The following is a 21,639-nucleotide window of genomic DNA, read 5'->3' as shown; positions in this document are numbered from 1 at the left end:
GCCAGCATCATACTCAAAGAGCAATAACTATAAGTGTTCCCCTTAAGATCAGGAACAAGACATGGATGTCCGCTTTCACCTTTCTTATTCAACATAGTGCTGAAAGTTTTAGCCAACAGCAAATGAGGTGAAGAAACAAGATGGCGGAGGAGTAAGTGGAAGCTACACTAACTTCCTCCCAGAACTAGTCTGGATTTACAACGTAATTTTGGAGAAATCATCTGGAATAACCAACCGAACACCAGCTGAAGAGAAGTCTTATAACCACGGAGAGACAGAAAAGGCCGCTACATCACAACGTGACCGGTAGGGAGTGCGGAGACGCGGAAGGGCTGGCTGGGCTCACACGGGTGGCAGCTGAAGGGACTGAGAAACAGCTCAGCAGCCGGGGATTCCCCCTGAGAAGGGCAGGGTCTAAACCCCCAGCTGGGCTTCCCAGCCTACAGCAACAGAGTGGGAAGTAAAATAGCATCCAGCTGAGAAAAGCGAAAAGCCACAGGGTTTCTTGCTAGGCGGAGAGAAACAGCTGGAGAAAAAGAGCTCTTAAGCGGATCACATATGAAAATATTCTACCCCCACTTACCCTGGGCACAAGCAGAGGGAAGACAGAGAGGACAGGAAATGCTTGGGGAGAGTTTGGTGTGGTGGCTTTGAGGGGAGAGCTGGGGAAGCGGCCGGCCGGGTCCCAGTGCTGACTCATCCCCACACTGCAGGCAGACCATTCCCCTCCAAGTGGCATCAGCCTGAGGGGAAGCAAAGGCCCTGCCTACAGGAATTAAGCTGCCACACCCACGGTCCTTAAGCCTGACGGCTAATCACAGATTGAATAGATTATCAACTAAAGGAGTCAGACAAAGGCAGTAGATCCCTGGAAGTCTCCAACAGGCTGCCTAGGCCCAGACTGGTACAGGATCTGATGCCACCAGGGGCAGATCCAGGAAGTGCAGATCATTCTAAGAAGCACCAACAAACAATAGGAGTCACAAAAATGGGGAGACAGAGAAACAACCCCCCATCGAAAGGAAAGGTAGAGTCCCCAGAAAGAGTGCTAAATGAAATAGAGGGGAGCCAACTATCAGATATGGAATTGAAAGCATGTATTATGGAGAAGCTCGATGAGCTCAGCAGAAACTACAAAGAACTCCAGAAGAACTATAAGGAACTTACTGAGAATTATACCAGCATCAAAAAGGACATGGAAGCTATCAATAAGAGCCAGGAGGAAATGAAGAATACGATCTCTGAATTGAAGAAAACAGTAGAAGGAATTAAAAACAGGCTAGAGGAAGCAGAAGATCGGATCAGCGAGCTGGAGGACAATGTAGACAAAAACTCACAGTGCAACAAAATGAAAAAAGACTGAACAAGACTGAAGAGGCTCTAAGACAGCTGCAGGACAACATGAAACGTAATAATATCCGTATCATAGGAATTCCAGAAGGAGAAGAAGAAGAGCAAGGAATAGAAAACCTCTTTGAAAAACTAATGACAGAAAACTTCCCTAACATGAAGAGAGAAAGAATCATGCGAGTCCAGGAAGCACAGAGGGTCCCAATGAAGATGAACCCCAACAGGCCCACTTCAAGACACATCATAATTAAAATGCCAACATTCAAAGACAAAGAGAGAATCCTAAAAGCAGCAAGAGAGAAACAACTAATAACATACAAGGGAGCTCCAATAAGGCTATCATCAGATTTCTCAGCAGAAACACTACAAGCCAGAAGGGAATGGCAAAATATATTCCAAGTAATGAAAAACAAAGGCCTACAACCAAGAATACTCTACCCAGCAAGGCTCTCATTCAAAATGGAAGGTGAAATAAGGAGTTTCCAAGACAAAAGAAGGCTAAAAGAATACATCTCCACCAAACCAGCATTGCAAGAGATGCTAAAGGGTCTGCTTTAAGAAGATGAAGGAACAGAGAGAGACAGAGAGGAACACGAGTACAAAGGGGGAAAATGACAATGAATAAGTACTGAAAGAAAGAAGGAACTTCTACCATTTGCAACAACATGATTGGAACTAGAGATAATTATGCTTAGCGAAATAAGCCAGGCAACAAAAGAAAATTACCTTATGCTATCACCTGTTACAGGAAACTAATGAACAACACAAACAAATGAGCAAAATTGAACCAGAGGCATGTAAACAAGGAATAAACTAACAGTAACAAAGGGGGAGATGGGAGGGAGAGAAGTGGTAAGAAGGGGAAGGGTCTAGTCAAAGAACATGTATAAATGACCCATGGACATAGACAACTGGGTGGAGACTGAATGTGGAAGAAGGGGGGGCAGGGTGCAGGGAAGCAAGAGGGGGAAAAAAGTGAGACAACTGTAATGGAAAAACAAACAGAAAAATTTTTAGTGGGGGGGGGAATAAAAATATAAATAGAAATGCAAGTTCAGTGAATATTAGAAGGACAAGGATTTTCCTTCACACTGTATATATTTTCTCCCTATCTGATCCCTCCAGAATTTGGCATTCTAAAGAAGTAAGTAATGACCTAAGTTTCTTTGCATAAAACTAATAAGACCAGTTGTTAATAGAGGTTTTTTGGTTTTTTTTTTAACTAAGACTTTGAATGGAATGTCATGCCTAAAGGAGACATGCTTGGGCTTTGGTTGTTACCAAAAAGCCCTGAGCAACTGGGACTGACTTTCAAAGGTAATAAAAGTCCACGAGATAAAAGGCCTGGTACCTTGGATGGATGAGCGGTCCATAGCAATCTTTCCAGGGAAGGAATGAAGGTTGTTTTCCTGAAAGATGGCTAGAAGGGACCCTAAGGCACAATGGAAAACCAGGAGGACCTGGAAAAGACAGGTGTTTATAGGCAAGGCTGAATGCCAGGTATGTGGCTCAGCTTCTGTGCCCAGAAGGGCAGGCTGAATGTCACCCTAAATGTTCCTTGCGTCAGTTCCAGCAAAGCAGAACTAAAGATCATAAGTAATCGTTTGCTGCTCTTGTTGTGTTTATGCAAATGAACAGAATAAATTAAAAATGAACTTAATGCAGTCCCTTTAATGACAAGGAGGGTAATCTTGGGGAGAAAAATCACGATTCAAGGAAGATCACAATGCCCAGTGGTAGACTATAAAGTAGTGCAGCTAACCGTCTTTAAAGTTTCTTTTCATTTAAAATTTGTTTTCATTTGAAAGTTAAACTATGTCTGTGGCATTATCAAAGATGTTTAATTTACAGGCAAGAAGAATGTCAAATGCCTTGCAACTGGATGTCTTTCCGATAAGACAGTCCTACAGATTTAGAGACTTGTATGTGGGTTATGTTACATAAATTAACATGTGTTTTCTGTTTTCAAAGGGCATAAGCCTATGATCTCATTACCTGAGTGATTGTCTGTACGTATAGGCCTCACTTAATCCTGAGACTCAATGGTTTGGCTGAACTAAGTGGCTGGGTTGGTGAAGAACGGGGTGGTCTGTGGGCTTCACTTTAAAACTGGTTTCTTTTCTATCCTAATGGCTTGGACAGAAAGAGCCCAGAGGCCTGAGAGGGGGGAAACCTAAAATATTTCCCTCAGTCCAAACTAAGTATAATGGGCAAAAGGGTTTTGGACAGGTGAGATGTACCTGGCATACCTTCCTCCAAAGAAGCCCTTCTTTTCCCTAATGTGGGACATTGAAAAATTAGTACCTGTCTTTTGTCATCTAGTGGTTACGGACTGAATGATATCCTTTAACCCTGTTGCCCCCAGAATACAACAAGGATGCCAGCCTGTTAAACCAAGCATGCCGTTGTCCAGAGACAGCCAACCAACCTGGAGTCTGCACGATCCTTCCCCTTGTGGGAAGGCCACCCTCCCCTCCACACCCCTACTCTTATTTAGGATTTCTTGACCCAAGGGTAGGTAGGACGACGACCATGTCCAGCTTGAAGCAGCTAGAGGAGCTCGAGACCTTCGTCCATTGTCCTTTATAAGATTGTAAAGGGTCTTAAGTCTGAGAGGGAGGGATTGTTATTTTTTATTGTTAAAATATTTAACTAATTAATTAATTATTTTTAAAAAAAGAAGAATATATGAAAGGGTGAGATAGGAGAGCTTGTATGTACGACCCATGGGCATGGACTTGGGGAGGGAATTGTTGGGAAAGGGGGGTGCTGGGAGGAGGGGAGCAAAGGGGAAAAAATTGGAACTATTGTAACAATATAATCAATAAAATATACTTAAAAACAAACAAACAAAAAAAATGAGGTATCCATATGGGAAAGGAAGAGGTGAAACTGTCTTTATTTATAGATGACATGATACTATACATAGAGAACCCTAAAGATTCCACCCAGAAACTACTAGAACTGATAAATGAATTCAGTAAAGTAGCAGGATGCAAAATTAATATCCAGAAATCAGCTGCATTTTTATATGCCAATATTAAGCTATCAGAACGGGAATTTAAGAAAATAATCCCATTCACAATTGCTTCATAAAAAACAAAATACCTGAGAATAAATTTAACCAAGGATGTAAAAGACCTGTTCTTGGAAAATATTAAGACACTGAAGAAAGAACCTGAAAACACAAATAAGTGGAAGGATATTCATGGATCAGGAAGAACTAACATCATTAAAATGTCCATGATACCCAAAGCAATCTATAGACACAACATAAGTCTTATCAAGATACCAATGACGAATTTCACAGAAGTAGAACAAATATTTCAAAAATTTATATGGAACCACAAAAGACCCTGAAGAGCAACAATAACCTTTAGAAAGAAGAACAAAGTTGGAGGAATCACACTACCTAATATCAAACTATACTTTAAGACCATAGTAAGCAAAACAGCATGGTACTGGCATTAAAATAGACACATAGATCAATGGAAAAGAATAGAGTGCCCAGAAATAAATCCACAGCTTTACAGTCAATTAATATTTGACAGAGGAAGCAAACACATACAATGGGCTAAAAAGATAGTTTATACAATAAATGCTTTGGGGAAAACTGGACAGAGATGTGTTCAAAAATGAAACTAGACCACCTTCTTATGCCACATATAAGACTAAATTCAAAATAGATTAAAGACTTAACTGTTAAGACTAAAAACCATGAAAATACTTGAAGAAAACATAGGCTATAAAAGTTCAGACATTGCTCGTGGAAGTATTTTTCCTATATCTCTCCTCAGACAATGAAAACAAAAGAAATAATAAACAAATGGGACTATATCAAACTAAAATGTTTTTGCACAGCAAAGGAAACCATCAACAGAATAAAAAGATAACCCACTGAATGGGGGAATGTAATCACCCATACAGCTGATAAGGAGTTAATATCCAAAATTTATAAAGATCTTACAAAACTCAACACCAAAAAAACAAACAATCCAATTAAAAAATTCGCAAAGTACCTGAATAGACACTTCTCCAAGGAGGACATACACATGGCCAATAGTAATATGAAAAGATACTCAACATCACTGGTCATCAGAGAAATGTAAATTAAAACCACAATGAGATACCATCTCACACCTGTCAGAATGGCTATCAATAATAAATCAACAAACAACAAGAGCTGGTGAGGATGTGGGGAAAGGGGAACCCTAGTGTACTGTTGGTGGGAATGCAGACTAGTGCAGCTGCTGTGGAAAACAGTATGGAGTTACCTCAAAAAACTAAAAATGTTACTGCCTTATGATCCAGTGATTCCACTTCTGGGACTTTATCTGAAGTAACCAAAGAAACTAATTTGAAAGAATATAAGCACCCCTATGTTCGTTACAGCATTATTTACAATTGCCAAGATTTGGAAACAGCCCAAGTGTCCATCAGTAGATAAGTGGATAAAACAATTATGGGACATTTACACAATGGAATATTGCTCGACTGTAAAAAAGAAGAAAATTTTACCCTTTGTGACAGCATGGATAGACCTGGAGAACCTTATGCTAAGTGAAATAAATGAGTCAAAAAAAGACAAATACCATATGATTTCATTTGTATGTGGAATTTAATGAACAAACTCAACTAATAAGCAAAATAATGACAGACTCATAAGATAGTAGGCTGACAGCTCTGCTGGGAGAAGAGTAGAGGAACCGAGCAAAAAGGAAAAAGGTCTCATGGACCGGGACAACAGTATGGTGATTGGGGGTGGGGTGTGGGGATGGGGTGGAGGTGGAAGAAGGGTATAAAGGGTATAAACGGTAATGGTTAAAAAAAAAAAAAAAAAAAAAAGGGGGCAATAATCAAAGAAGTTACACCCCAAAAAGAAATAAAAATAAATTAATTAAAAATAAAATAAATTGTTTTAAAGAAAAGCAATGGCTATAAGATGCCATGAAATCTGATTTCTGAATATCTATTCAAAGAAATTATGTGCCTCTTCCTTGAATTCGATTCAAGCTCATTGCCATTCCCAGTATCTAGAATGGTCTTTTTCTCTCTGCATGGTACTCAACCTTAGTGTCTCGGCTTACATGTAAATTCCTCAGCCAAACCACCCCTAACCTCGCAGTCTAATCTAGGTCTTTCTGCTATCTAAATACATTTATAACAACTATATTTTTGTAACTCAAATCATCACCAGCCTGTCTTTCTCTTAAAGTCTGGATAAAATCTGACTTTATCACGCCTATATTCCTTGCCCCAACAAAGTACCTGGCAATGAGTAAGAACTCAATAAATATTTATTAAATGAATGTCCCAAGATTAGAATACTAGAGAAAAGATAATTTCTGATTTTTCATTTGTTATATATAATAATACAATATGAATATTATTTCACCCCTTCACTTAGCGACAGTACCATCACCACTGCCCAATTTCTGATCCTATTCTAACAGTTAAATTTTAGTCATTTGACCCTGGGTTAGTAAGTTCAGATCTTATACAATACAATTAATTCTAGATAGTAAGTACACTATAGTATCAAACTACTCGTCAACTCTGAAGAATAGCCACTCACAAAAGTGTGCTACTCTTCAAAGAGAATAGGTGGGTGGGTGCTTCACCACCAATACTGGAAAACAAAAACCAAATTAAATTACAAATACAAGTAACCCCCTTTCCAAATGAAAGCAACATTTTAGATAGAAAAATTTCCACTTACCTATGCAAATTTTGCAGTTAAGATCAAAAAGATGTTGCCTATGTTGACTAGTTGTATCTTTAGACATGGAATCAATCTCTTCTTTCTGTTTTTCAGGTCCTTCGGTCTTTTCCAATGACTTATTACCTGCATGTTCCTTACAAAGTTAGAGTAAAAGTTAGTTTCAGCAGATAAAATTTGATCTCAATTATTAAAATCAACTTATATTTCATAATGACATTTTCCAAAATGAAACTGTTCCAACTGTAGGTTGTTTTTCACTATTTCTTTAAAAAAATAAATGTTTAGATATTGACTTAAAATAGAGCACAACTTAAACATTCTTCTTTCTTCAATGCATCTAACAAGATTTTGTGTATTTCTTCACTGGCATTTAAAAATAAGAAGTTGCACCAGCTCTCAAACTACAGTCAGCTTAAGAAGCACTCCCAGATTTCAAGGCCTACTGAGGAATTCGCTAGGTCATAGAGGCCCCAGGAATATACATTTTTAACAAGTGCTTCACAGATGCCTGTGATGCAGATCATCTATACACTACATACAGAGAAACAATACTTTTAAACACTCCCAGAAAACCATTAAGCCAAGAAAAGGCTACTTTAAAATGCATGCATTTTTTAAAATTCTTCTGCTTTAATAACATTAGGTAAAGAAACCTTTCCTGAATCTGCATGCTCTGAACACTATAAAACATAACATTTTTATTATCTTTACCTGAATCTCCATGGCTGCATCCTGTTCTTTCATTGGAGCATCATTCTCAATTTCTATTTCACCTTTATGAGTTATTTTTGTAATTGGTCGTCTTTCCACTTCTCTCTGCTCTTTCTCAATCATCTCTATGGTCTAATGGGAAACATTTTAAAGAAATACTTCACAATTAAAAATACATATTTCCAAATGTACAATTTTAAATAATGATCAGAGCTTCTTTAAAAATACCAGGGTGGAGGGGAGCAAGAGGAGCAGGGGGAAAAGAAACTGGGACAACTGTAACAGCATAATCAATAAAAGAAAAGAAAAAAAAATAAAAAATAAAAATAACAACATCATCACAGCTGATTTTTAATCTGTAGGTGGTCTCTCAAACAAACATATACTAAGTACCTACATATGCCAGAGACAAATTTTCAGTGTGTGGGAGGGGGTAAGAATCAGAACCTATGCCTCAGTCTTGAGAAGCTCACATGTACATTAACTTGAGTCAACTGAAGTGCAATGCAATTTGTAAAGTAATGAAACATGATATTTATATTAAAAATCTGCCTTCTGATTTAGTATTTTAGCAACTATCACAGGGAAATGAAAACTAACTTCTACTTAGATTCCTACCTTGAAGTTCATTAACATCTCCCAAAACAGTATGAAGTTTATTCAAACACCAAAAATTATCAGGTAGTCCCCTATCAGTTGTCTCCTGAGCATACTTTGTGATTTGTATAACTCACAGCTGAACAAGCTCAGCAATAAAACATAATAATTAAGTAAGTGGAGCAAAGGTAGCCAAGAGTGGAATGGATTACGGAAGGTAAAGATGGGTCTGGTCATTTCTCTCACTTTTGTTAAGTACAAATCATCCTTAAAAAAAAATCAGGTACATGGTCTAAAAGATAAAACACAGTTGTCTCCAATGCAGATGATACTTGCAGGCACCACTTCAAAGAAGAGAAGCATGTGCATATTTGGGATATGGAGAATAAGAAGAGGAGCTATTATCTTCAAAAGTAAAGAAGAGGAGAAATTGCCCAGGGTGAAAGTGAAGAAATATGTGGATAAGTATAATATATCAAATCAAGGCCTCTGGCACTTCAAACTAGATTTGGCAGATCTACTTGCAGGCTAAATACATAACATGAAGGTAAGTATTATGGAGAAAAGAATCAGGTAAATCATGTAGAGTTAATATGAGTTATAAGTAACCAGCATTTTCTAGAATACAGGACTAATATTCTGAGGCCATTGTAATAAATATAATGGGTGATGTGGCTATCTCAATGTCAAATAACTCTTAAGTCACAGATTCACTTATATCTTCAAAGTTATTTCAAGTTTACAGCCTCCAATGGAAACTCGGGGCACTGGTAACTTTCAGAATTTTTTAGTTGTAAAAATGCAATATGGTGCACATTTGTATATGTTACAACATCACATTCCAGTTACATCTGGGGCAGCGCTACTCAACTAATTGCAAAACATTTCTGTGAATATAAACATTGAGACAACAATTCAGGTCAGATTTTATCAATAAATTTGTTATAGAAAAAACATTTTTCAGAGCTTTTGGCATTTGAAACTTTGAATTGGAGAACATAAACCTGCAAAATTTTCATTCTGACTTAATCTGGCTCTACAAATTAACAATATTTATATCTTCAAATTGGGCTTCTGAAAAATGCAGATGTGCTTAAGATGTGCCTATTTTCCCATCCTTCTGATTCACAAATTATTTAACAAAATATATTTATGTAACCTGATAACTTGAGAAAATGAAAAAAGGCAGCAGAGATCAGGAAAAACAAAAGATAGAATTTAAGAACAGTTAAGGGAGATAAATAACTAGAAATATGGGTTTTAATATAGTCAAACACATATTCATAAAGAATCTTACATGTCTGTTTTCTCTTCGCCTCCAAGCAGCTAACTCTTTAGAAGCTAGTTCTTCTGGACTCATTCTTATTAGATGATCGGGGGTTACTTCTCCTTTCAGTACTTTTTTAAATAATATCTGGAAGTATTTTAAAATGGAAAGGGGAGAATAACATTTTCAAAACAAAGAAAAGCTGCTATACAGAAACTCTGATAAATAAAGATGCAATTTTGAAACCTAATTTACAAATGTTTTATGATTTACATATTACTTACTACAAGAATAATGACAGCCTTGTAACCTAGGAACTTACCATCTAAGGCAATAAAATTTCATATAAAAATCAATACACGATGGGAAAGCATGTATACGAGAAACATTGCAACATCTATCTCAAAGTTGTATTAAATTTTCCCAAGGACATACTGTCATAACAGACAAGGTACTGCATAAAAGAACTTTATTAAATGTAATGTCTTTCATATTTTTAGGATTTCATATGTTTAAATCATAACAGGCTTGGAGGGAACTCCAGAGCAAAGAACCAACTGCAAAAAAGAAACCTGATGAAAATATTCACTTATTGAAGAAACTGATCTCCTAGACAATAATGGCAGATTGTAAATAGCTGTTAGAATACTTCAAGAGAATACCTAAATCACACACTATAGCAAATATAATTATACAAATTGACAAACTGCTAATACTTATGTGAAAACCTTGTAAAACTTCAATAAATATGCAAGAAGTTTGTATCTACACAAACACATAGTTTTTAGATGCCCTCTAAGTCACAAACAAGAAATCCCAGTAAAGATTCGTCGGCAGCCGTCCGTCTCGAGAGACGATGGTGTAGCTTCCTAAGAGTCTATCTGCACCGCCGAGAATGGCTGTGCAGTCCGACTCGGGAGTGACACGGTATCTGTCTCCTCCCGTGTTGAATCGACTCTTGCGATGACGCTGGAGTGTCCTCTCCAGTGAAGCTGAAGCTACAGAGCCTGGGCAGGGTGATATGGAGGGTCTGCTGTTGCCCATGCCCAGTAAAGATTAAGATTTCAATTAATGTTTTACTCCACTGCTAATGATATTTAAAACTAAAGTCATGTTTAGTATAATAAAAATGTCAATATAATTTTGGGTTTTTTATCTAAAGGCAATTTATTTTAAGGACTGTAGCTATTTTCAGATTTAAATCAGAAGTATTAATACAGTATTATCAATTTTTGCTTAATAGTTTTTGAAGAATACATATTAATTTTTAACTAATTGGATTAAACAAGAGACATAAAGGACAGAAAACTCACATAAATCTGGTTAAGACAGATTTAGTATTTTATATTTTAATAGACTCATTCTGTAACATTAGTCACCCCTAGCAGAACTCAATTCAGTAGCAAAAGACTATTAAAATTACAGTCTCACGTCAAGAAATAAATTATACATCTACTGTATCATATTCTTAAATCCCTATGTGTATCAGGAAAGTTAAAAGCATAAATATCTATGAACATGAACAAAACACTTACATTGTTTTTAGGATCTTTCAGATTGAACATCAAACTTCTATATTTGTTCTTATATTTAGCATCTGTGTCCCGAAAAAAAGAGAAAAGCTCTTTTTCAATTTTTGTGGCAACTTTTGCTGCCTTTTCCTCTGGTACCTTCAAATTTGAGTCTGTAAGTCTTAAAATCAGAATAATTCAATTATTTTTCAAATACATGAAGCATATATTATTCAATCTTCTACAATGATAATATGTTACCTTTTCATGAGAATGTCTTTGAGAGAATGTCTGACACTCTGTCTGATCTGATCTGCAGAAGGCTTGGTGGCGGCAGCAGCAGGAGGATGCATATTAGACATTCCTTTTTCAGTTTTCTTCTTCTTCATCTCTTGCTTCTCATGAGCACCTAATTTAAATAAATATCAAAACACATTACAGTTTCTAAAAACATGTTTTTCTTTTTCATATATAAGCTTAGAAACAAAATTGATTAAAAATCACTACTTATTTCTCACTACTCCACACTGAAATATTCTTGACATTCTAAATCTATATATGGACACAGATGTTAACTATACTTATTGTGATCATTTTATAATATACAGAAATATCAAATCATGCTACACACCTAAAACTAATATAATGGCTAAAATTAATATAATGCTACATGTCAGCACCAGAGAGCATGTGACACAGTTGATCTTTTCCTCCTTTATGAAATTTCATCTGGCTTCCTGATCACTATGGTCTCTTAATTCTCTCACCTCACTCACGCCACCTCTCTTATTCTTCCCAACTTCTAAATGCTGATGTGCCCCAAGGGCTCTACTTCGGCCTCTTCATTACTGTAGCTGTTTATACCTAAGTTCATGATTTTATATTACTAATGCACTGATAAATCCCAAATTTATATACCATCCCCCAAAGTCTTCTCTAAGCTCCAGGCACATCAGCCAAAGGTTTATTCAAATATTCTGCACCTTGATATCTAATAGGCATCTCAAGTTAAAATGCTCAAATCTTAATTTTTCAATATTCCTCCTCAAATCTTCCTGTCTTTCTCATCTAAGTAAATAGCACCAATATTTACCTAATCATCTACTAAGACTCTCTTTCCTTCATCTACCCATATCTAATCCACCAGCAAGTTCTGCCAACTCTACCATAAAATATATCTGACTCTGACCACTTCTCACTGCCCCCATCTTACCTATTCCAAGCTACCATTATTTCTTTCCTTGGATACTGCTAGATTCCAAAATGGTCTACCCTCCTTCTCTCCTATCCTCTTCTTACAGTCCAATCTCCACAAAAAACCATAGTAATTCATCATTCCATTGTACAAAATCCTCAAGTTCTCCCATGACATTCAGAATAAAATATTGCCCTGGCCAAGTGGCTCAGCTGGTTGGAGGATCACCCAGTACACCAAAAGGTTTCTGGTTCGATCACTGATCAGGGCACATACCCAGGTTGCAGGTTTGATCCCCAGTAGGGGAGAGTACAGGAGAGAACCAATGGATGTTTCTTTCTCACAACAATGTTTCTTTCTTGCTCTCCTCTCTAAAATCAATAAACATATCCTCCATGGGGATTTTTAAAAGTATATTATACACACACACACACACACACACACAATGGTCTCAAAGTGCCTATGTAATTTTCTCTAAATTCATCTTCTATCACCATTTGATCCCTCATGTATTACCTTCCAGTCACTCTACAGTGGCTTTTTTGCTCCTCAAATACCAAGCTTGTTTCTACCTCCAAGCCTTCAAGTTGTCTGTGCCACCTGCCCAGTCTTTCCTCCAAACAACTTCATATCTCTTCAAATCCCAGCTACATTCTAAAACAAACTCCTACCACTCTCCTCAACTGTGACTCTATCCCATTACTTTTTCTTCATAGTGTCTAAACTCTGTAAAATAGAATACCATTTCCTTACTTGTCTATTTATTGTCTGTCTTCTCCCACTGGTATTTAAGTGCCATGAGGGCTAGAGCCTTGTTAAGTTCATTAGTACTCCTTAAGAATTTAGAGTGTAGTAGTTTTAATTTCAAGTACAGTTAATCATGAAACCTATTTTTATTAATATTAAAATGTTAAAAACTTTAAATTTTCCTAAATATACTAATGGTATATGAAGTAAAATATAAATACATTAATATATAATAATTTCTATTAATCTTACTACCTAGTTTTGAAGCTTTTTCTCCTGTACAAATAACAGTTGTAGAATCTTTTGGTATTTTTTCACTTTTTTCTTCTGAGGATCTCCGAGGTAATGCTTGTTGTCCCATCTTTCGAAGAGGAGCTAGCTGCCATTTTTTCATTTCACTATCTCTACAGTCTGATGAATTTTTGCCTTCACCAGATTCCTAGGTAAAAAAAAAAAAAAACAACAAAAAACTACTTAATTCATTAGAATTAAAACTACTACACTATCTTTAAATATAAGACAAGCCTCAAGAGATGTAGACGAAAAAAAATTAAAGCTAATTAGTATTACAGCCTGTTACAATATCAAACATATTCCATTCTTTAGCCCAATAACTGTTTAAGTGGTTTTTAAGATGTACAAAAATAATTCTCAATTATTAGCAAAAAGAAAAATCACCCTTTCATTCAAAATCCAACTATTTTTTACAAAACACATAATAATAGCCTATTTAGTTCTCTTGTATAAAGGAAAACTAAAAAATAAAAATCATGCTCTCAATAACTATATTAGAAAAAAATTAGATATGAGACAATAACAGTTCTCTTAGTTGGCTGTGGATGTGGGAAAAGGAAATAGAAATTTTGGAGAAATAGGTATCTATATTTTTCACTATTTCCTAAAACAAATGAAGTTCTAATCATCTATAATAAGTGCATCAGTTAAGTTCTCAGTGTACCAATTGGCAATTTTAACTTCCATAATGTAGAATAAACCATCAGAGTACCTACTACTCTTGTCCTAATATAATCCACAAAGAACTAATAGTGAAACTGGCATTCTGAGACCTTTTGGAGAAATTAATCACATAACACTAGTGTTTTAAAGATGGGGAAGAACACTATGTATAGACATCCAATTACAGGTTTTAAGGCAGAGTACATACAAAAACTGATTTTCTCCAAACTACAAATTTTTTACATTTTTTAATTTACTTATAGTCTACCTCTCCAACTGGATTTACTTGAGAGCAGGTACTTATTTCAATCATTGCTATATACCCAAGTCTGTAGCCAGGCTTGGCATACAGTAGGAACTCAATAAATGGTTCAACATAAAATCTAAGGATAAGAAATGATATTTAAAAAGAAGATTTTGGACTTCCGGCCAAGATGAAGGCCTACACAGACATGCTGCTTCTCGGTCAGGAACTAAGAAGGAATACAACTACCTCAAAACTAAAGATAACCAGGAGTTCCAGAAAACTGAGCTGCATGGAAGTCCAAAAAACAAAGATATAAAGAAGAAATACTCATCCAGACAGATAGGAGGGACGGAGCTGGGGTGGAGAGGACGTGGTGTGGTGGTGGCAGCGGCAGGCCAGCAGAAAGTGCAGTCACACATTTTAAAAAGTAGGGAGACACACCTGGGGAGCACTCCCAACACCAGACCAGACCGCACAGCTCACAGTCCCAGCACCAGGGAAAATAAAGCCTCATTGCTTCTGACTGTGCAGCCCAATAAGGGTTGGGGCAGAGGAAGAAACTGCCATTCTCTCAACAGAGTCCATTTGTTTCAAGGGCCCCCACGGTCCTAGAACATCAACACACCCACCCACTCTGGGAACAATGGCCAGGGCAACAGCTAGAGAGGCACCAGTCCCATACGGAAGTAGAAGTGCCTGGAAAAGGGGTGAGTACTAAGCAAGCAGTATTGTTCTCTCTCAGACCAGTCCCCCACATACAGTACCACAACGTGGTGAAACAGGTCGCCCTGTATTGATGAATACATAAGGCTCTGCCCCTTACAACGTAACAAGAGCGACAGCTCTACCTAAGACACAGAGGCAAACGAATACAGAAGCCTGTCAAGATGAGGAGACAGAGACGTATGGCCCGGAAGAGAGAACAGATCGAGGTTCCAGTGGGAGAACTAAGTGACGAGGAGATAATCAACCTAACAGACAAGGAGATAGCCAATCTAAGAGACGTAGAGCTCAAAACAATGGTGATAAAGATGTTCCCAGGCTTGACAGATATGCTTAACTACGGCAAACACATAAGGGAGAAAGTGAAGGCTATGCTAAATGAAATGAAGGAAAATCCACACAAAACCAATAGTGAAGAGAAGGAAGCAAAGGTTCAAATCAATGATTTGGAACATAAGGAAAAAATAAACAGTCAACCAGTACAGAATGAGGAAACAAGAATTGAAAAAAAATGAGGAGAGGCTTAGGAACCTCTGGGGCAATTTTAAACGTGCCCAAATAAAATCATAGGGGTGTCAGAAAGAGAAGACTGAAGAACAAGAAATTGAAAGCTTATATGAAAAAGTAATAAAGGAAAAGGTCCCAAATTTGGCGAAGGAAATAGACATACAAGTCCAGGAAGCACAGAGTCCCAAATAAGCTAGACTTGAAGAGGACCACACCAAGACACATCATCATTAAAATGCCAAAGGTGAAAAGACAGAGAATCTTAAAAGCAGCAAGAGAAAAGCAAAGGGGTGCCTATGAGACTATTAGCTGATTTCTCAAAAGAAATTTTGCAGGAAAGGGACTGACAAGAAGTATTCAAAGTGATGAAAAGCAAGGAGCTACAACCAAGATAACTCTATCCAGCAAAGCTATCATTTAGAATGGAAGGGCAGATAGAGTGCTTCCCAGACCAGGTAAAGCTAAAGGAGTTCATTATCACCAAGCTGTTATTATATGAAATGTTAAAGGGACTTATATAAGAAAAAGAAGATCAAAACCATGAACATTAAAATGACAACAAACTCACAACTATCAACAACTGAATCTAAAAAATAAAATCCAATGAAGCAAACCAGAATAGGAACAGAATCATAGGTATGGGGATCATTTTGAGGGTTATCAGCTGGGAGGGGGAAGGGGGAGAAATGGGGAAATGGTGCAGGGATTAAGAAGCATAATTGCTTGGTACAGAATAGACGGGGGGAAGTTAAGAATAATATAGGAAAGGGTGAAGCCAAAGAACTTATATGCAGGACCCATGGACAGCAACTAAAAGGGGTGGGATTGCTGGAGGGAAGAGGAGTACTGGGTGGAGGGGAGCAAAGGAAAAAAAATGTTGGGACAACTGTAACAACATAATCAATAAATTATACTTAAAAAGTAAAAATAAAAAAAAGAGCAGATTTCATAAACTGAAATCAGACAAGGCTAAGATTCAACAGTGTATCAAAAAGGAAACAGTAATCACTTGAATAACACATGAATTTAGAAAATCAGACTAAACTCAATTCTCTTTCTGAATAGAGGGGTTTCTCAAAACACTACGTTAATTTTTTTAATGTCTTTTTAGACAATTAACTAAATGATAAAACAATGAGCCATATCTCTCAATGGCCAAGAAATTGTACCCAGGAAGTGATCATTAATAATTAATAATAAATAGGAGCTTTCCAAAGTGTGTTATATATTCTTTTCAATGGAGCCTTCAGTTCTGTATTATCAACTACTTTGGTACTAATCAGATCAACAGACAAAGCAACAGTATATGTCAAAAGGACATAATTGATTCTCAAAGTCTTGGCAGACAGAAAACAGGGGATACCACAAGGTTTTGGCAAACTGGAACCTAATTCAGATTTGTCATGTAAGGACTGTCTCAAAAAACTAAGTTTGTAAGTAATAGAGATTTCGGAGAAAACATGCTTATGCTTTTAAATCTGAATGGTTGGACTAAAAGGATTCCGAGGTTCCTTCCAACTCCACAATTTATGTTCATGGACTTCTGGATTATTATACCTAACTACCCTCATATACATTTGTTGCCACTGTGTTCCCCTCTAACACACTCTATAAGAATAACAAATCAGACTTCCGGCCAAGATGGAGGCTTAGACGGACACGCTAGGTCTCCCTCTACAACTAGAGAGGAATACAACTACTTCAAAACAAAGGATAACTAGAAATTCCAGAAAATAAAACTACACGGAAGTCCAACATATGAAGTTATAAACCAGCGGTGCCATTTGGGCAGGTAAGAGTTAAAGAGGGCAGTGCTGTTTGCGGTCCCACCCGGAGCGCGGGCGGCGAGGCATCCCGGCTGCGCAAGCCCCTGGCGGTGCGCGACTCCGGCGCTGGGGAGAGCAGCCGCCGCATCGCCTTGAACAGTGAGGCCCAGGGGGACGGGAGGACGGATCCCGGTCTCCTAGCTGAATAACTGTGTGAATCCATCTTGGACCCCCGCCCCCAAAGAAAGCACCACAGGGCTGCGGAATAGGTCGTGGACAGGCAGGCGCCGGTCGCTGATTTGTGACGCCAAACGGCGCCCGCCGGTCGCTGGGTCATTACGAGTACACAGGCACTGCCCCCGACAGCCGGCCCAAGAAAACAAAACGCATCTGTCAAAATGAGGCAGACAACTATAGAAATACCGGTGACACAACTCACCAGACAGCAGATAGAGAACCTGACAGATGAACAGATAAGAAACCTGTCAGAGGCTCAGTTCTGGGCCATTGTTATCAGGTGGCTTACAGAATTCACAAAAGAGCAGGAAAAAGATAAGAAAGAAGCGAAAAAATTTCATAACGAAAGGAACAAAACCGCATACGAGATAGAAGGTGAGAAAAAATCCAGAGTCCATTTCAACAAACTGGAATATGGAGAAGGAACAAGCAGTCAACCAATGCAGCGAGAGGAAATGGGAAGCAACAATGAGAGGATCAGAAACCTCTGGGACAGCTATAAAAGGCCCAACATAAGAATCATTGGTTTGCCAGAGAATGAGGAAGATGAACTAGAACTTGAAAAATTGAGTGAAAATATAATAAAGGAGAACTTCCCAGACTTGGGGAAGGGAATAGACTTGCAGGTCCAGGAAGCAAGGAGAGTTCCCAAGAGACTGGACCCAGGGAGAACCACTCCAAGACACATTATAATCAAAATGTCAAAAATTAAAGATAAAGAGAGAATCTTAAAAGCAGCAAGAGAGAAGAAAAGAATTATGTACAAAGGGGTCCCAATTAGACTATCAGCTGACTTCTCAAGGGAGACCCTACAGACAAGAAGGGACTGGCAAGAAATATTCAAAGTAATGAAAATCCAAAACCTACAACCACGAATACTCTATCCAGCGAAATTTCATTCAGAATAGAAGGACAGAGAAAGTGTTTCCAGGACAAAATAAAACTGAAAGAGTTCATTAGATCCAAACCACTGTTATATGAGATGTTAAAGGGACTGGTTTAAAAAAACAAGCTAGGGAGATGAAACAAAGGCAAACTAAATAGGCAACGAGAGTGGAAAAGGAACTGTGGGTACGGGAAGCATATTGGGGGGAGGTCAACAGGGAGGGGGAATGGGGAAAGGGAGGGAGATGATATAGGAATTGGGGATCAAGGTAGGAGGGAATGGAATAGACGGAGAGAGGTTGGGAGGAACTGTATGCACAACTAATGGACATAATCTAAAAGGGGGGGACAACTGGAGGGAGGGGGGCCACCGGGTGGAGGGGAGCAGAGGGAAGGGAAATTGGCACAAATGTAATATTTTAATCAATAAAACACATTAAATCTGAAAAAAAAAATTGAAAAAAAAAAAAAGAATAACAAATCAATTAGAAAAATCAACAATAATAAAATGCTAGACAATGAAAAAAAAGAAAATTTAATCAGATAAAGTGCTGTGTCCTTTATACATTGCTCTGATAATTTACTAAGTATATTAAAATTTCTATTTAGAAAATACTTTTAGAAAGTAGTTAAAAATATAAGGATGAGGGAAAACTGACAACTTGTCACATTTTAAAAATAAAATTACGAGGTGAGGGTTCCAAGCAAATACTGTGAGAAAGGTAAAACAAATTAAGATTACTTTTCCTTACAGAGAAAGTAACTCTTCCGCTTGAAAATAATAATGTCAAATGTAGTTTAAGGATTAGAAGACATTTACGATTGAATAGCTTTTTTAAAGAAATTTTATCAGTATAAGTGAAATAAGCCAGTCAGAGAAAGACAAGTACCATATAATTTCATTCTTATGTGGAATCGAATGAACTGAACCAACCAGAAAAATAAGAATAGATGCATAGAGCAGGATGACAGCTAGTGGGGGTTGGGGAAGGTTAGGGGATGGATGTATTAAGGGAAAAGGAAAAGGGACTCAAGACAGGGACAGACAGCACTGTGGTAATTGTGAGGGGTGCGGGGGTGGAGGTGGAAAAGGGTATATAGGGGGTAATAAATGGTAATGGAAAAAAATTACAATTAAAAAATGAACTATTAAGAAAAATAAATTTTATCAGTATGTAAAATTTACACTTAACACCACAAGATTACATACACCTCCTACCACAGAAAATCCAAGTACCAAACTAGAGACTAAAAACAGCAAAGACTTTAGAAATAAGATCTGTAGGTTTTGAAGATGTCACTACCTGGTTTCACCAAAATTGCCAAAATATTTTAAATATTCAAAAATCCATCCATTTTCATAGAACAACAAATTTTAAAATGTACACTAGAATAAAGCCTAAGAAGAAATTTCAAATTCTAATGATCAGTCTACACAGATTTCTTACATAAGAAAAAAAAAACTGAGAAGCTCACCCGTTTTAAAATTTTGACCTTGTGCTTCACTGTATCATCTATATATTTGGTTTTGTCATTTGTTGATGTATGCTTTGATAATCCAAACTTTTCATATTCCATTGTTTTATCTTCACTATGGACTTCAAATTTAGCTTGGCTTTCCAAAATATCTGAATCTATTTCACTCTTTTTATCTTCTTCAGCACAGCACTTCACACACACATATTCTTTGTCTTCCTCTCCCATTTGCTGTGCTTGAGAAAGACTTAACCCAACACAATCACCATGAAACCAGTCATCACATCGTCCACAGCCAACCATAAATCTGGAAGAAAACAAAAACTTTAATTTGACATTTTCTTAAAAACCAGTATCAAAAGCCTAAATTAAATTTTCAATATTTGACTCTGATAGTTTGCATGTTTTCCAACTTTACCCATTCTATCAGTTCAACATGGAGCAAGTATTCAAAAAGAATATTCAATGAAAATGAAACTTAGTAAGTCAACTATTTCCCCTCTAGTATGAATGAGAAAATACTGAAAAATAAAAACCCATAGGGATGAAAATAAAGGACAACTGACCTTTGTTAGTATACTCTAGAGAACAACAAAGTATAAGTATCTCACTGAAAAGGGTGGTTAAGATCTGTGATATGATTACAATCCATCAAAATTACATTTACCACAGGCCTGAAATCATACATAAAATTGGAGAATCATTTATTCAAAGAATCATTTTTAATGACAAAAAGAAAAACCAAATTAATAAAAATACAACTCAAAAACTAAAATAATAAAGTCTTTCAAATTGTTTCTTACTCACCATCTTAACTATGTAACTATTCTTTGAGCTCAAAATATTCTGGTTCAGGGTGCGGCACTGATTTAGCTAAAAAATCTCATGTACTTGTTGAGTGTGGACTTCCTTAGTACTGATCAAGTGCTTTAGCTAATAAACTTCCCAAAGTAAATACCAATAGTATATCTTAACAGACTTTTAAAAATTTTCTAAACAGTGTCTTTATAACTTTTCCCTTTACTACATTGTATAACTTCACTAACCAATGAAAATGTCCAGGGACATGAAATTTATGACTCAAAAATGGCAAATCTGATATATACACAGCAATCTGAGGGAGAAATTATCTTTTTAAATACTTTACAACCCACTGTTGGGAAAACTACAAAGCTCACTTAATCATGTTTAACATTTTCCCTCTTCAGGTTAGTAACTCATGCCATGCTTGGAAAATTAAGGATTCAGGTATATTCTTTCATGACTTAAAAGGCTTTGTGCTGATTTTGATGGTAAGAATAGTGGCACCACCATGTGTCAACTCCTTTTTAAAACCTGTTATAGAAGTTGTATGGCCAACTCTCCCTAAATATCCCAGAGGTCCTGTTTTAATATTGGAACTATAAAAATTATAAGAGCTTTAATCTTTCCATGGTATCCTGAGAAAGTATGCTTAATACTCCATTCCTCAATGGCAGCATTCTTGTGTGCCTTTCTATATTGTGTAGTACACTAGTGCTGTGCATTAAGGACTAGACCTCTTCAAGTCTGTAATTCACCATTCCTTACGGTAACTGGTAATGTCTGTGCTGGCTTTACCAGATAAGCTTCATTTGGTTTAAAGGAAAAAAGCAAAAAAAATGTCATCCTTTATGTAAAAACTAACAAAACAACAAGAATCCTTTAGATTCACAGCCCTAGTTGTAAACTTTTATAAACAATGGGGTATTTAGTTTGCAAA

At 37.0% G+C, this 21,639-nt stretch overlaps 1 protein-coding gene across 6 annotated transcripts in view; it reads right to left on the bottom strand.

Annotated features, from left to right (window-relative positions):
• Positions 1 to 21,639, bottom strand: part of PHF3 (PHD finger protein 3) — an 83,016-nt gene that overhangs the window by 13,416 nt on the left and 47,961 nt on the right. For all 6 annotated transcript variants that reach the window (XM_090282633.1, XM_090282634.1, XM_090282635.1 and 3 more), the window contains 7 exons: positions 19,899 to 20,205; positions 13,356 to 13,539; positions 11,420 to 11,567; positions 11,183 to 11,339; positions 9,678 to 9,794; positions 7,784 to 7,915; positions 7,070 to 7,205 (listed from right to left, as the gene is read on the bottom strand). In XM_090282633.1, coding sequence (XP_090138759.1) covers positions 7,070 to 7,205; positions 7,784 to 7,915; positions 9,678 to 9,794; positions 11,183 to 11,339; positions 11,420 to 11,567; positions 13,356 to 13,539; positions 19,899 to 20,205 — 1,181 coding nt within the window. The remainder of the gene's footprint in view (positions 1 to 7,069; positions 7,206 to 7,783; positions 7,916 to 9,677; positions 9,795 to 11,182; positions 11,340 to 11,419; positions 11,568 to 13,355; positions 13,540 to 19,898; positions 20,206 to 21,639) is intronic.

The sequence above is a fragment of the Furipterus horrens genome, unplaced genomic scaffold (genome assembly GCF_987537825.1).
Source record: "Furipterus horrens unplaced genomic scaffold, mFurHor1.1.pri manual_scaffold_6, whole genome shotgun sequence".
Taxonomy (NCBI): Eukaryota; Metazoa; Chordata; class Mammalia; order Chiroptera; family Furipteridae; genus Furipterus; species Furipterus horrens.
This window is presented reverse-complemented; position numbering and strand designations above follow the sequence as displayed.